Source organism: Neodiprion virginianus, chromosome 6 (assembly GCF_021901495.1).
Source record: "Neodiprion virginianus isolate iyNeoVirg1 chromosome 6, iyNeoVirg1.1, whole genome shotgun sequence".
NCBI lineage: Eukaryota > Metazoa > Arthropoda > Insecta > Hymenoptera > Diprionidae > Neodiprion > Neodiprion virginianus.
Window position 1 is genome coordinate 28,456,568 of NC_060882.1, and position 12,230 is coordinate 28,468,797.

A 12,230-nucleotide genomic window follows, 5' to 3' on the forward strand; every position below is an offset into this window, starting at 1 on the left:
CTGTAGTGTGTCAACGGAAAAGGGTTGCAAAAAAAGGCGTGTAAGCTCAGTGGGGTAGTTCTGACCTTTTTACCCCTATAGATCGGTAAAAGAAGTCCCTAAGCTACCGAGGGAGCAGAATATGTATTGCAGTGATATGAGACCGTAGATGCACGGCAGTTTACAATTTACATCATGGCGACCTCACGACTGTCAAAACAAATCAATTAACCACTTACCACATAATGTCAAGCAAGGTGAGTAGACATAAATATATATTTTCGATCTATAACAAGCACGTTGCTAATTGTTTGAAAAATATATACCACACTTTGAATTGCTGTGACAATATTTCACCGAATAACCTCTCTTCCAATGTGAATATTTTATTCCAACGAACATTCATGGTGAAAATATACCTATATTGAGACAATTATGGGGATAAGAATGTTAAAGTATTTGAACAACTCTCAATAATTTTTCTAAGCAATTCTCACAGTTGGATTTGCACGTATAATACAAACAAACTGATGTAATATATTAAACGGATTCTCATTGCTCTATATACCTATATCTGTAACACTGTGATTATAACAATAATAGTAATAATAATAACAATAACGATGCTTAGCCAGCGGTTAAAGTATTGTGGTTTGTATTATTTGTTTTTTTTTTTTCATTAACTAGGGCGCAATAAAGAAAACTGCAGGGTCGAGTACCGTATTAAAAACAAAAAACAGACAAGCAGGCGATGCATCTTCCGATGTCTTGGCGTCGCCCAACTCGAAAGACTCAAAACTTACGAAACTCAGAGATTCGAAGATACAAAAAACCCCACAGAACTCTATTAACAAGCTGGTATCTAGCAGGATTAGTTCCATGGATAAGCCTGTTGGTTCTCAAACCAAATCAATCAGGCAAAATGGTCCTGGATCAACATCCATATCCAATACTGCTGCCAGCTCTCCGAGAACTGGAGCCCAGTTGACGAGCAGGACCACAACCTCGGGAGCAAAATTAGTTAGGCAGAAAATAGAAGTAGAGAAAAGGCTGAAGAATGTTCCGCCAGCGGAACGGAATAAATCAAAAGAGAAGGCGAGCAAAAGTTACTCGGAGAAAAGAGGATCAAGTTCGATATATTTGCCAAAAACGATTAGAAGCTCTAACGCTGCTACAACTAGAACGTCTAGTCAAGTTATTGCATCGAAAACCAGTTCGGTGTCTACTCGCGATAAGCAGAGAGAAGGAAAATCGGAGAGTCCTTATAAATCAGCTGAGAACAAGCCTAGACGAACGTCAAGAGAACGCAAAAAATCCAGAACTCTTAGTCCTAGCGAAATAAAGATGTTACACCAGGCTATGAAGACTGATAAAGCAGCAAATGATAGTCTGTCAAAGAAAGACAATAACTTGGTAAAATCCCACGGAGAGCAAAATCGTACCGCGACAAACGACAATACTGATGATTATGAATACGAAGATGATTTTGAAGTAATTTAAAATTCTTCAACTGGTTATTCGTAACTTGGTCTAGTTTGTTGTAACATTTTTCTATTCATAGGATTACGAATCGGACTTTCAAGAGTGTACTGATAGCGAAGTGTCAAACGTTAGCGAGGAACAGGAAATTTCAGAGAGTCCTGAACCTGAACCAATTGAAATGCAAAGAGAAGAGCAGGTAATTTCAATAGATAGTGAATTACTTCCATTGATATAAATTTTTTTCTGTGCAGACATAAAATTACTAAAGATTTCCTTACTTACAGATAAAAACGATAAACAGTGCAGATGGACGACGGAGCGAAGAGGAGCATATGCTAGATTCTGGTCACTATGAACTCACAGAGGCTAGAAAACGAGCTGCACGCATAGAATCTATGTCAATGAATCAGTCGAAGGCACCACCATTGCCAGAATTGAGACAGCCCATAAATAAATCGTATAGGTTCGCTATAGTTAAAATAAATTATCAAAAGTAATAAAGCTACTCACGAAAAACTGTGAACGGTTACTTTATTTTAGTAGAGAGAGTATAAAAAATCGTATAATATACACACTGGAATTTTTAATTATCATTTTTAGCACAACCGGTTTAAATATTATCGATTCTTGGTTAAGAAATGGTCTTATGTATAATATAGTGAAAAAGCTTCATTATTTATTATTACTTCCACTAAATAATACGAATATTCGTTCGGTCAGGCAAGAGAAGACACCCGAAAATAAGTCATTACCCCCATCGTCGACGGACGAAGGTTTTGAGGATGGGAGATCTGGAGATTTTGCTAAATCTCCACCCGTATCACAAATATCTTTCATCGATTTTCAAAAACCAAAAGACGAGAAAGTGCAAAAGGTGAGAATATATATTATTACGATATAATCTTAAAAAATCTACAAATTGATTAACAAATCTAATTTTGTTTAAATCTAGAAATTGCTGTCAAAATCGAAAAGAGGAGAAGAATTGTTGAACATGATCAAATTGGACAATGTCGAATGGTCTCTCATTGAATACACGCCTATAGCTTATGAAGATTTTATAATGAATTATGGACGATTAAATACTCAACAGGTATGAAAATTGAATAATTAAGTCTACGAAATTTTCACCAATGATTGAAACGTATTCTCTGTAAAATTTAGCTTAGTAAAAACCAATACTATGGTGCATTTAAACACTTCTGCAGATCTCTGTACAAACCAACGAAGATAATCCCGAAACAGAAACGCAAACCGAGAGTATCGAATTTATAAATAAATGGACCCAACATCCTATAACGTGTAGAAGAAATTTGAACAACAGTGAAGACGTGAAATTGTTTAAATTGGTAAAGTTTTGTTCAGTTTTATTAATCCTTCAACTCTGCTAATGAAACTACTCAATACAGTAATGGTGAAATGTATCTTTTTCAGGAACAAATCGGTGTTGGCGAAGATACAGACTGTGATGAAACGAACACACCAATTGTACCGACTTACGATATTCTACAGCTGAATGAGTTTTTGAGTAAAGCAGGAAAAGTCGTGCTCTCATTGTTAGAAGAAAAAAAAGTTGGAGGAAACGTACTTCGGTCTAATTCGCACGAGTTACCCTTCAGCGAAGGCTTCATTAAGCTTGCCGTTGATTCGGTATCTTTTCTAGTTGATAGAACAGTATCGCTCCTACATTACTCAGAGACTTTGAATAAGATGTTACTGTCAATACACGTTCTGAACAGTGAGGTAAAAACAAACATATTTTATACAAGCCATTGAATTTTTTTTTATCCTGTCAATCAAAATAATGTCAGGTTCTTAAGTTGACAAAATTATAACAGGGAATTGAAACTTCGAACAAGGAAGATTATCTAACCGACTGTTGCATCGGATGTGTTTGGAGTACCTCAGAACCATCGAGGCCAGTGAAACTCTTTTACTCATCTTGTTCTATAACAGCTTGCTGTTTTCACTCGACGAATTACAACGTCGTATTTGCAGGCCTAGAAGACGGGTATGTAAATTCAGTTTTATTAAAGTACCGATTAATTGTACCAGATGTGGAAAGTTCAGACCTAAAAATGCGCAAATGACTTTTTATTTCAATGTTTGATTGTTCAACAGGTCAATAAATCTGTGGGATCTTAGAGAAGATGCGATGTGGCATCAAAAAGTAACCGATAAGGTAAATGAGGTGGACTGGGTGTTGCGATCACCAACTTACACTACAGGTAAAGCAGAGAATTCTCGTAATTCATTTTAATCCGCACATTTTGCATATTCGGTGTAATGCGCATTTCCCCATAATTTTGACTGCTTGTTTCAGCCGACAGTGTCAGTGATAATTATCACAGTTCCGAAATTGTCGCGATTCGTGTTGTATCTTACATTGAAAAAGACACATCAAATGCAAGCAACAACAGACTTGCACCGATTCAGGTAAGTTTAACTATCCTCACGTTGAAAAAACTGTTCACTTTGGTAACAGTACGTGTGATGTAACTTTCAGATTTGCACTTTAGACGAAGAAGGAGAGTTAATTGTTTGGAGTGTATTATACACCATGGGAATTCGCACGGATGATTTAGGATTGGCTCACTGGGGCGACATTAGACTTCAGAAAACCCAACAGATTGCGATAAACACTAGAAGGGATAAACTGTAAGTGAAAGTCTGGTTCCCCATTTATTACTAAAATTTCCTTCAATAGCTAGACCCTAAATAAATAAACAAAACTGGATTCTTTATCGCTGAATACCTAATTTCGTATCTCGATATATTTCAGGGAAAAGATTTATACCGGCTATTTTGATATGCATGTTGATAGCGTTGATACTAACAATCTATTTCTGGCTACTAATACCAATAGCATCTTGCATGCAACGTGTATTGGCAACAAAGTTGCACCCAACATTTACCGAGGGAATGAAATTGGTCAGTTACGCAATAATCTAATATTATCAATTTAGAGCAGTTTCAACATACTCATTTTTTACATGTGCTGAATTACAGAATTCTGTGGTGGTACTCGATGTATTGAAGGATGTCCTTTCAAACGATCGTACTTTCTGGTAAAAATTCACATGATTTTCGTTCGTGCACCTAGATTATTTAAACCTCATAATTTTATTAAAACTCATACTTACTTTAACACTCGTTGGTATATCTTAAGGATATTTGCAAATAATTGAAAACGTAATGTCATTTTTCAATTATGTTACATAAATATCAATTTTCAATTCCATTAGGTGGGCTGTGACGATGGCACTATACGACTTCATTCGCTGAAGATTGAGCGAGCTCTTTTGCAATTAATTGACGATGAATGTAAAAACCCAGTTAAATCTGTACAGTGGTCAAAATCCAAGCCGTTTACAATTTTCGTTTTAGACAGTGCCTCCAAGTGAGTTGATTATGTATCTACACTTATTCAGAGACCAGAACCTTTTTTTCATATTGCAAATCATCCATTTCCTCAATTTTAGAATCCACATATGGAACCTGAGCAACAGTGATATATATCCTATGTATACCATTTCAACAAAGAAATGGGGATACGTAACAAGTATGCAATTATCCCCATGCAAAACTGATCACGATTTGATCAACCAATATTTGGTAAGTTGTAATTTATACTCTGTCAATAGTTTCGGAAGTTGTTATATATATATATGGAAATTATATTTAATTGACTTTAATAATATGGCTAAATTAATTTCGAATATCCTGAATTTTAGGCTCTTGGAACGGATAATGGTCGGATTGAGATTCATAAGTTGAAGAAGGATTTCTGCTACAGTCAAAGAAATGAATCCGACCAGGAGCTCGAAACGTTTTCAAGATATGTAGATATTTTGTAGTTGCTAGTCAAATTTTAACTCCAGGTAATGTATGATAGGTATGTTTTCAACAAAAACCGCCTCTTCTAATCTTTTATTTATTGAATCGATTTAGTCGATAGATCGATTTCAAATTATTCGCGAATATCAGGTACGTAAAATCGCTAGGAGTTGAGTGCAGAAAATCATGTTCGAATCACGCGTCGTTGCCGTCTGCAACGAATGTGATGGATAATTACTCAAATATAGTTTAGAATATATACATACGTATATGACAATCTTTATACCTAACGAATTGTAAGACTGGATATCGGCTAAACTTTAGAATGAATCTTTGATTTTTATTATTTAATTTATTGTAATTAGTGCAATGATAATGAAATATCATGTCTCGGGAATCGTAGGAATTGCGACAATTATGTACCGAACATATTCTTAAGTAAAAGTTATGTACTATAAAAAGTGGTCATAACATCGATTTATGCACGCTATGTCCGATAAACCGTGTTCCAATGATATGGGTCCAATATCAATCTTTGCAGTTCGCATATATCTGTTTAAAATCTGATTAATGTTTTTTTATGAATTGTTGAATTCCCCATGTCGGGCCTGTGTAAAACACTAATGTAAAACAAAAATACTAATCACTGTTATACCTGCGAGTTCTACTAAGAGCTCCGAATATCACTCCGTCCATTAAGCACAGTTCTTAATACAAAAACTGTAGATATTAGTTAAGAATAGCTGTAAAATAAAATCACGTTTATGATAAAAAAAAACAAAAATAACCGATATTTTCGTAAACAGACTTTTATTAATACAATTACAGCGCATGGAATATTTTATTCAATTCTTAAGCTGTCATTGCCGTTTGAAATTTCATATAAATTATTGATTCATTACACGGTTTATAATGCTAAGTACAATACACATTAGACACAGTTGCAAAAGGTCGAAATGCAATTTTCTGGCGCTACTTTGTGGTGGATTCGTTATCAAGTCTTCTATTATTTGTACATAACTTCTATCAAGATGGACATGACTGATGTCACTTTGCAGGTGTTGTGTTTGTTCCTGTATAAAACAGAAAAAAAGAAAAACGTAACTATGTGGATGGTAAAATGATATACGAATTGTTACACGTAAAAAGACATTTGAAATCAGCTTTAAACATCTTAAATGACATGGCTGAAATGAGATGCAAGCTACAGACTTTTCGAGATCCTTTTATTCAATCTAAATTCAATGACATTCATTTGAGAGTATAAAACAAAAAAAAATTATTCAAAATTAAACCTGAAAATTGTTATCTGAATTCGATTAAAAAAAGGCAAATTAACTATGTGTGACTTTTGTACATGGGTTAACAAAATCAAAGCCAAAGTAAAAACAGAGCAAGGTGCTGTCGATGGATTGGTAATACCACCAAGAAAAGACCCTGTCATCATTGTTCATGGTGGAGCTGGTAGAATTCCAAAAAAGAACCGAATCGCCATGCTGGAGGATGTGAAAACAGCAGCGATCAAGGCGTACACGAATTTGATAAGAGGTTCACATGTGCTTGATGCAGTGGAGGAAGCTATTTGCCACATGGAAAGTCAGAAGTACTTCAATTGCGCCTTCGGTGGTTCTTTAGATTACACTGGTGATGTTGTTATGGATGCAGGCATAACGGACAGTGGTTTTCAATTTGGATGTGTGGGTGCTGTTCGAGATATAGAACATCCCATAAGCTTGGCACGATTAGTTATGCACAACACGGATCACATTTTACTGGCAGAAAAAGGAGCGCAAAGCTTTGCTGTGGAATCACGGATGTCAATTCTGTCGCCAGGCTCGCTTATTCCCACTCCAACACCGTCTCCGTCTCTTAACTGGGAGAATGAAGAGGAAGAAGAACCACAAATTGACTCAACCACAAACATCGAAGCAAATCTTGCAGGAGATAAGAATCCTAAGTATGAGACCGTCGTGTTGAAACGCTTTCCACAGTGTAGTCCCTACTACGGTCAAATGATCGAAGAAAAATGCGAAACCCAACCAAATTTAGTCAACATTTTTGAACCAACTCTATTGGAGGTATGTAAATACTTTTATTGATAGACTTAGGATCTCATCAATGCCTTAAATGCTAAAGTATTCCTACATAACTTGATCTCAGTTAATTGTAAGTTGCAGTATTCTTTATTCAACAAGGTAGGAGGAGTAGGAGCAGTGGCATACGATAGAAAAGGAAGATTGGCTGCCGGTACTTCAACAGCAGGTAATCAAGGGAAACTGAATGGCTACATGAGTCCAGCTGCGACAGTGCCTGGCTGTGGAATATTTGCGGATCAAACAGGCTGCGTATCGATATCAGGTCACGACCAGACAATATATGCTTACGCACCGGCACGAATGTTTATCAAGAGATTAAATGCCGGTGAAATAATTGACGAAGCATTGAATATGGAACTTGACGAATTCCAAGACAGCATGTGCCAATCGAACATTGGCGCTATCGCTCTGAATTCTGATGGCAAGCCAGCCGTTTCCTTCAGAAGTCAACATTTTCTATGGGCCTACTGCGAACTTGGCTGGCTTTATTATGGATGGGAAAAGAATCAAGTGTTCTCAGAAAAAATTGAAGGACTCGACAGGCCCCTGGATTGTATGTGCGAGGGTGTTATATAATCCAAATGGATATTTGAGTTACTCACAGGAAAAATGATGCTGTGATTTCCATCGTAACTTCCGTACAACAAGAAAGCCGGAGTCTGTCCATTGTATGTTTTTCCAAATAATTGATCCATCTCAAGTAACGTGGAGTATATTTCTTCAAATCTTATCGACGATATGTTTTGATTAACCATTACCTGAAATTAATCGTTATAAGGCATGTGGCTATGAAAGGAATGCTCTGTATGTTTATTATAAGCATCTACTCACTGAACCAAGCGTAGTCCAAGTGAGAAAACACGAATCTGGGTCTGATTCTTTGAAGCAAATTGGTTTGAAATCGCTACCTTTCAAACCATGAGCCCAAGTCTGTTGATTTTGATTTCCTAAACGTTTGGGAAGAATAGTTTACGTCAAAGTCAATATATAATTTCGATATTTCTAATTCCGTTTGACTGATATCCACGAAATCTTACCAGTGTTCTTCTTCACAGTATCTGCACTAATAAATGCAACATCCCCACCTCCATTAACGAGGCACCTGAAAGCGCTTGTTTCATCTTTGTATTCCGCGCCTGTTCAAGCGTGCAAAATTTTGAGGTGAGTTTGCTAGCAAATAAGTAACTGGTTGAATAAGTTCAATTCAGACGATATTCTGATTTATGTTGATGATGGTTTTCATGATTTATCGTAATAGACTGTCTGAATTACCTTCTTTGCATAGAGAATATAAATTCGAAGGAAATGTATGAATTTTGAAGGAGTTTTCTTTCAATCCCGGAACACAACTTTCTTTGAAAAAATTTGACACGGCTTTTATGTCTAACGGATCCCAGTTGCTTCCAGACATATTTCTCATTATTGATACGAATGCGTTCCATCCTGTTAAAATGTAAGACACTTTATGTTTTTTCTAATTTTTCATCACGATCACTTCGTTTCAGGTTAAACAGTCTGCCTCTATTGAAAATATTCGTGATATTCACCAATGGTTTGGTACCCAGTGAAACAGGCCTTCAATCCTCGGAGCTGCTCCAGATTGTTAATTTTTGAATCTCTTCTGACCACTGCCGCTACTTTGTTCATATCTTCTATCTTGTTTGTAAATACATGAACTACACGCTTCAACCCTTTCCTGGAGAAAAAAAGGTGAAATTAAGAATGATCATGTCGATTACTATTATATTATGTGCGAATCAAGTTCTCCTCACTGTTTAGCTACTAGTTCTTCGTCCGGTCTTATAACGAACAATTCGGCTTCTTGCTGTGTTACAGCTTCCATGCACGCCATCCTACTTGTACGTGCGATGCAAGATAAGTTTGGTTCATCGCCATAAACTGAAAGAGCTTGACGAAGCCACATACACTTTCTCTGTTCAACGTTTGACGAGACACACCATTGGATTGTTCGAGATGGCTTACAAGGAGTATGGGTATTGGCGCTCAGAAATCCAGGCACTTTTACAAAGTAAATAAAATTAGATCTCCATAATAGCTACGAACCTACACAGGGATCAACAAATAATCAATACAACTCGTTTACCTCTCCTCAAATAATCGCCTGGCGTTCCAGAATCGTCGCGATTTATCTGTGCCAAGTGATAGTTTTCTAAAAGTCTTACCAAAGCTCCATGCCATGGTACGTTCTGGGTATCTAGGGTCATCATGAGGTTGAAGACCTTCTCATTTTGATTACTAAAACCAGTAACAAAGAATATTGGTGAATTTGAATCAAGAAGTTTGGAAATAGTCTCAGAATACGTGTCGTTACCTGTTTGTCACGACAACTGGCCAAGGTTTTGCTATCCACGGACATGGTTCCTCGGTTTGCATTGACCGTGTTGTTCCATCATAGCATAAGTACCTGTAGTCGCCTTTGTTTATACCTTGTGTCTAAAAAATTACACCAATTCTCACAAGCGGAAATTAAAAGTTAACTGTGAATACTCTGAGGAATGGAAAACTGTAAATATTACTCGAAAATATTCCTGTGCATCGGCTATTCGAACCCAAGCAATGTCACCAATGCCATCGGCCAGGCACATGACCGCTCCTATTCGCCCATGATATTTATCATCCGAATAACATCCCGCAGGATTGTCGCAAATAGCACAAAGGTTTCTGTACCGCGATTCTGTATTCGCATAAAACATAAGTATCAAATATATTGCGCACAAGTTTAATTTCAGTGTTAATTGCACCTGTAAAACTTGACCTTACAAATATGGATTTCACTAACTTAATTTACTGTCCAGGTTCGTATCCGTTGTCCAGGGACCAGGCATGCAGGCAGCTCCGAAAAACTTTGATGCTGCTGCGACGCGATTCTCGATTAACGTCTTGTTCGGATCGCATTCTTTTTCAATAATAGTATTCTCAAAGTACTACGGAAATGAAAAATGAAAAAAAAATTAATTCTACATTCGTTATCACCTGGGAAGATTCATCCTCGATCTACGAATTTTTGCAAAGAAATATAATGCCCTTGTATAACTAACGGTAGCTAGTACTGGTGTCCAGTCAATGGCGGATTCATAACCAGGATGGCAAAATTTCTTTCCCCTAACATCTCTCAGATCTTGAATGCCCGAAGTGGTACGGAACAGTGCGATAATTTGATACTGGTACTTTTCTACAAAGTTATAATAACTTTTAATAGATAAATAACAATTTGCATGTTCACGCTTCAATAAGGTATTATATAAAAATGAATATGTGTTGCGACGAACGATTCCTTACCTTCGGGGAAGAACTTTAACTCGTTTGTGACTAGAATATTAAATTCTCTCGACGATGCAGCTGCGGCTAAATCTTCGGGTCCCAAGACCGTTAGATCACTGAGCTCTTCGCCAACTTTTCTAAGACAATCGAATCTACAGTATTCGATAATTATTAGTATTTTATACTAATTTGAGGAACCGGAACAGTCGCTAATTTATTCCATATTTAAAGGTATGAATCAATATTCACTTGCCTATCGTTTGTTATGACACATTTTACTCCACTCTGAGGCTCATCTAACATCGGACAGTTTTTCTTTATCCTATTGTCGGTGTGCTTCCCTGACACCATGCATAATCTTACTGAAAATTATGTAGAAAATAATGAAAAAAAAAAAAAACATATGGGATTATTTGAAGGTAACACAGGTCTGAAGAAAATATTTTATCTCAGCTGCATGGGATGTTTTTGGTAAATATCATGTTCAAGTGTACGGAATTCAAAAATGACTTCCATTTCCCTCCATTACGTACAGTATTTTTGCAAAATACAATGTATTTGCATAAAAAAAAAAAAGCATAACAATGATGAAAAAACCACCATTTCATTATAGAGGACTAACCAATATTTCTTATAAAATTAAACAAACGATTTCGTCGTGAAATTTACTCAAAATTCCTCATTCATGCTTTTTTTCTATGAAACCTTTTCTTCTTCTCTTTGTTACTTCTCCGAACACGGTTTCGCTTTTCATCTTCTGTTTGTATTTATTCTTGAGTCTGACTTCAATACATATTAAATTGAAGTAACAAATCTTTTTCACAGGGTTTTTATAATCAAATACACGATACCAGATTTCAAGTTAAACGGGAGTTTCACTCTAAATGAAACTACAAACACGAGTTCAGGAAAAAACTTGACGTGATGCGATGTTTTGAGTATTTTTCCCGGTTTCAGCGAGTGAATATTTATAAGAAATAGTATTAAATAAACGTGTAATTTTTTGTTAGCAGACCTGTGTAATTAGTTCTGCACAGCGAATGAAAGATTCGATTATTATAATTTGCCTGCATCTCTGCATGGGAGTAATATGAAAGATATTTAACAACGTGAAATCAGACTTCTCAATATCGCGCAACCGCAATCCATTCAAAATTGGGGTCAGTGGTGAAATAAAAAACACTGCGAAGAGTTTTTAAATTACATATATACAAGAAACGGAAACCGCGATATTTGCGAACGTGAAATTGTCGTTGAACCGCGTCGGACTGAATTAAAAGTAGCGATAAAACTTCCGGCGTGCAAGGATATTCGGTGTATTGTTAATTACAAGCTGAAAAAATGTTCAATCTTTCTCTTCCATGTTTCGTTTCTTCCATATAGGCATACTACCGGATGTAACAAAATATATGCAAATGATGTCAGTGCAATGCAACGTTATAGCTGGAAGCTCTACATAATTATCGATAAGAAACACCGAGATAAACACGCTCGCCGTATTCACGCATCTTCTTTCACTTACTAATTTATTTATTAATTCATCGTTCGCACGTT

The 12,230-nt window shown here is 36.3% G+C and overlaps 2 protein-coding genes across 6 annotated transcripts in view; one reads left to right on the forward strand and one right to left on the reverse strand.

Moving 5' to 3' along the window:
* On the forward strand, positions 1-6,367 carry LOC124307602 (cytoplasmic dynein 2 intermediate chain 1). 2 transcript variants are annotated; one of them, XM_046769449.1, is made up of 17 exons: positions 3-236; positions 667-1,470; positions 1,541-1,657; positions 1,746-1,924; positions 2,182-2,335; positions 2,414-2,554; positions 2,670-2,810; positions 2,896-3,204; positions 3,300-3,472; positions 3,583-3,689; positions 3,785-3,897; positions 3,968-4,119; positions 4,244-4,392; positions 4,471-4,529; positions 4,707-4,861; positions 4,944-5,076; positions 5,196-6,367. In XM_046769449.1, exons 1-17 carry the CDS (start codon positions 225-227, stop codon positions 5,316-5,318), a joined length of 3,021 nt encoding a protein of 1,006 aa, XP_046625405.1. In that variant the 5' UTR covers positions 3-224; the 3' UTR covers positions 5,319-6,367. The 2 variants fall into 2 exon arrangements, with proteins under 2 accessions (XP_046625406.1, XP_046625405.1); XM_046769450.1 differs by lacking the exons at positions 4,244-4,392; positions 4,944-5,076; positions 5,196-6,367 and having other exon boundaries at positions 1-236; positions 4,707-4,848.
* LOC124307604 (transferrin) overlaps positions 6,092-12,230 on the reverse strand; it is a 7,791-nt gene continuing 1,652 nt past the window's right edge. The window contains exons 2-15 of one of the 4 annotated variants that reach the window (XM_046769455.1): positions 10,930-11,038; positions 10,695-10,828; positions 10,454-10,587; positions 10,195-10,339; positions 9,932-10,089; positions 9,727-9,848; positions 9,499-9,650; positions 9,167-9,413; positions 8,942-9,090; positions 8,667-8,837; positions 8,432-8,530; positions 8,226-8,341; positions 7,997-8,152; positions 6,092-6,371 (exon numbers count right to left, since the gene is read on the reverse strand). In XM_046769455.1, coding sequence (XP_046625411.1) covers positions 6,186-6,371; positions 7,997-8,152; positions 8,226-8,341; positions 8,432-8,530; positions 8,667-8,837; positions 8,942-9,090; positions 9,167-9,413; positions 9,499-9,650; positions 9,727-9,848; positions 9,932-10,089; positions 10,195-10,339; positions 10,454-10,587; positions 10,695-10,828; positions 10,930-11,038 — 2,078 coding nt within the window. In that variant the 3' untranslated portion in view covers positions 6,092-6,185. Of the gene's footprint in view, positions 6,372-6,877; positions 7,298-7,996; positions 8,153-8,225; positions 8,342-8,431; positions 8,531-8,666; positions 8,838-8,941; positions 9,091-9,166; positions 9,414-9,498; positions 9,651-9,726; positions 9,849-9,931; positions 10,090-10,194; positions 10,340-10,453; positions 10,588-10,694; positions 10,829-10,929; positions 11,039-12,230 lie in introns of those variants that run through there. The other 3 variants (XM_046769454.1, XM_046769453.1, XM_046769456.1) reach the window with 3 other exon arrangements.

What these genes read in the sequence shown, in the direction of transcription:
- LOC124307602 (XM_046769449.1), top strand. An exon ending in CCCATAAATAAATCGTATAG is followed by an intron (nt 1,925 to 2,181) that starts GTTCGCTATAGT and finishes TCGTTCGGTCAG; the next exon opens with GCAAGAGAAGACACCCGAAA. An exon ending in TCAAACGATCGTACTTTCTG is followed by an intron (nt 4,530 to 4,706) that starts GTAAAAATTCAC and finishes CAATTCCATTAG; the next exon opens with GTGGGCTGTGACGATGGCAC.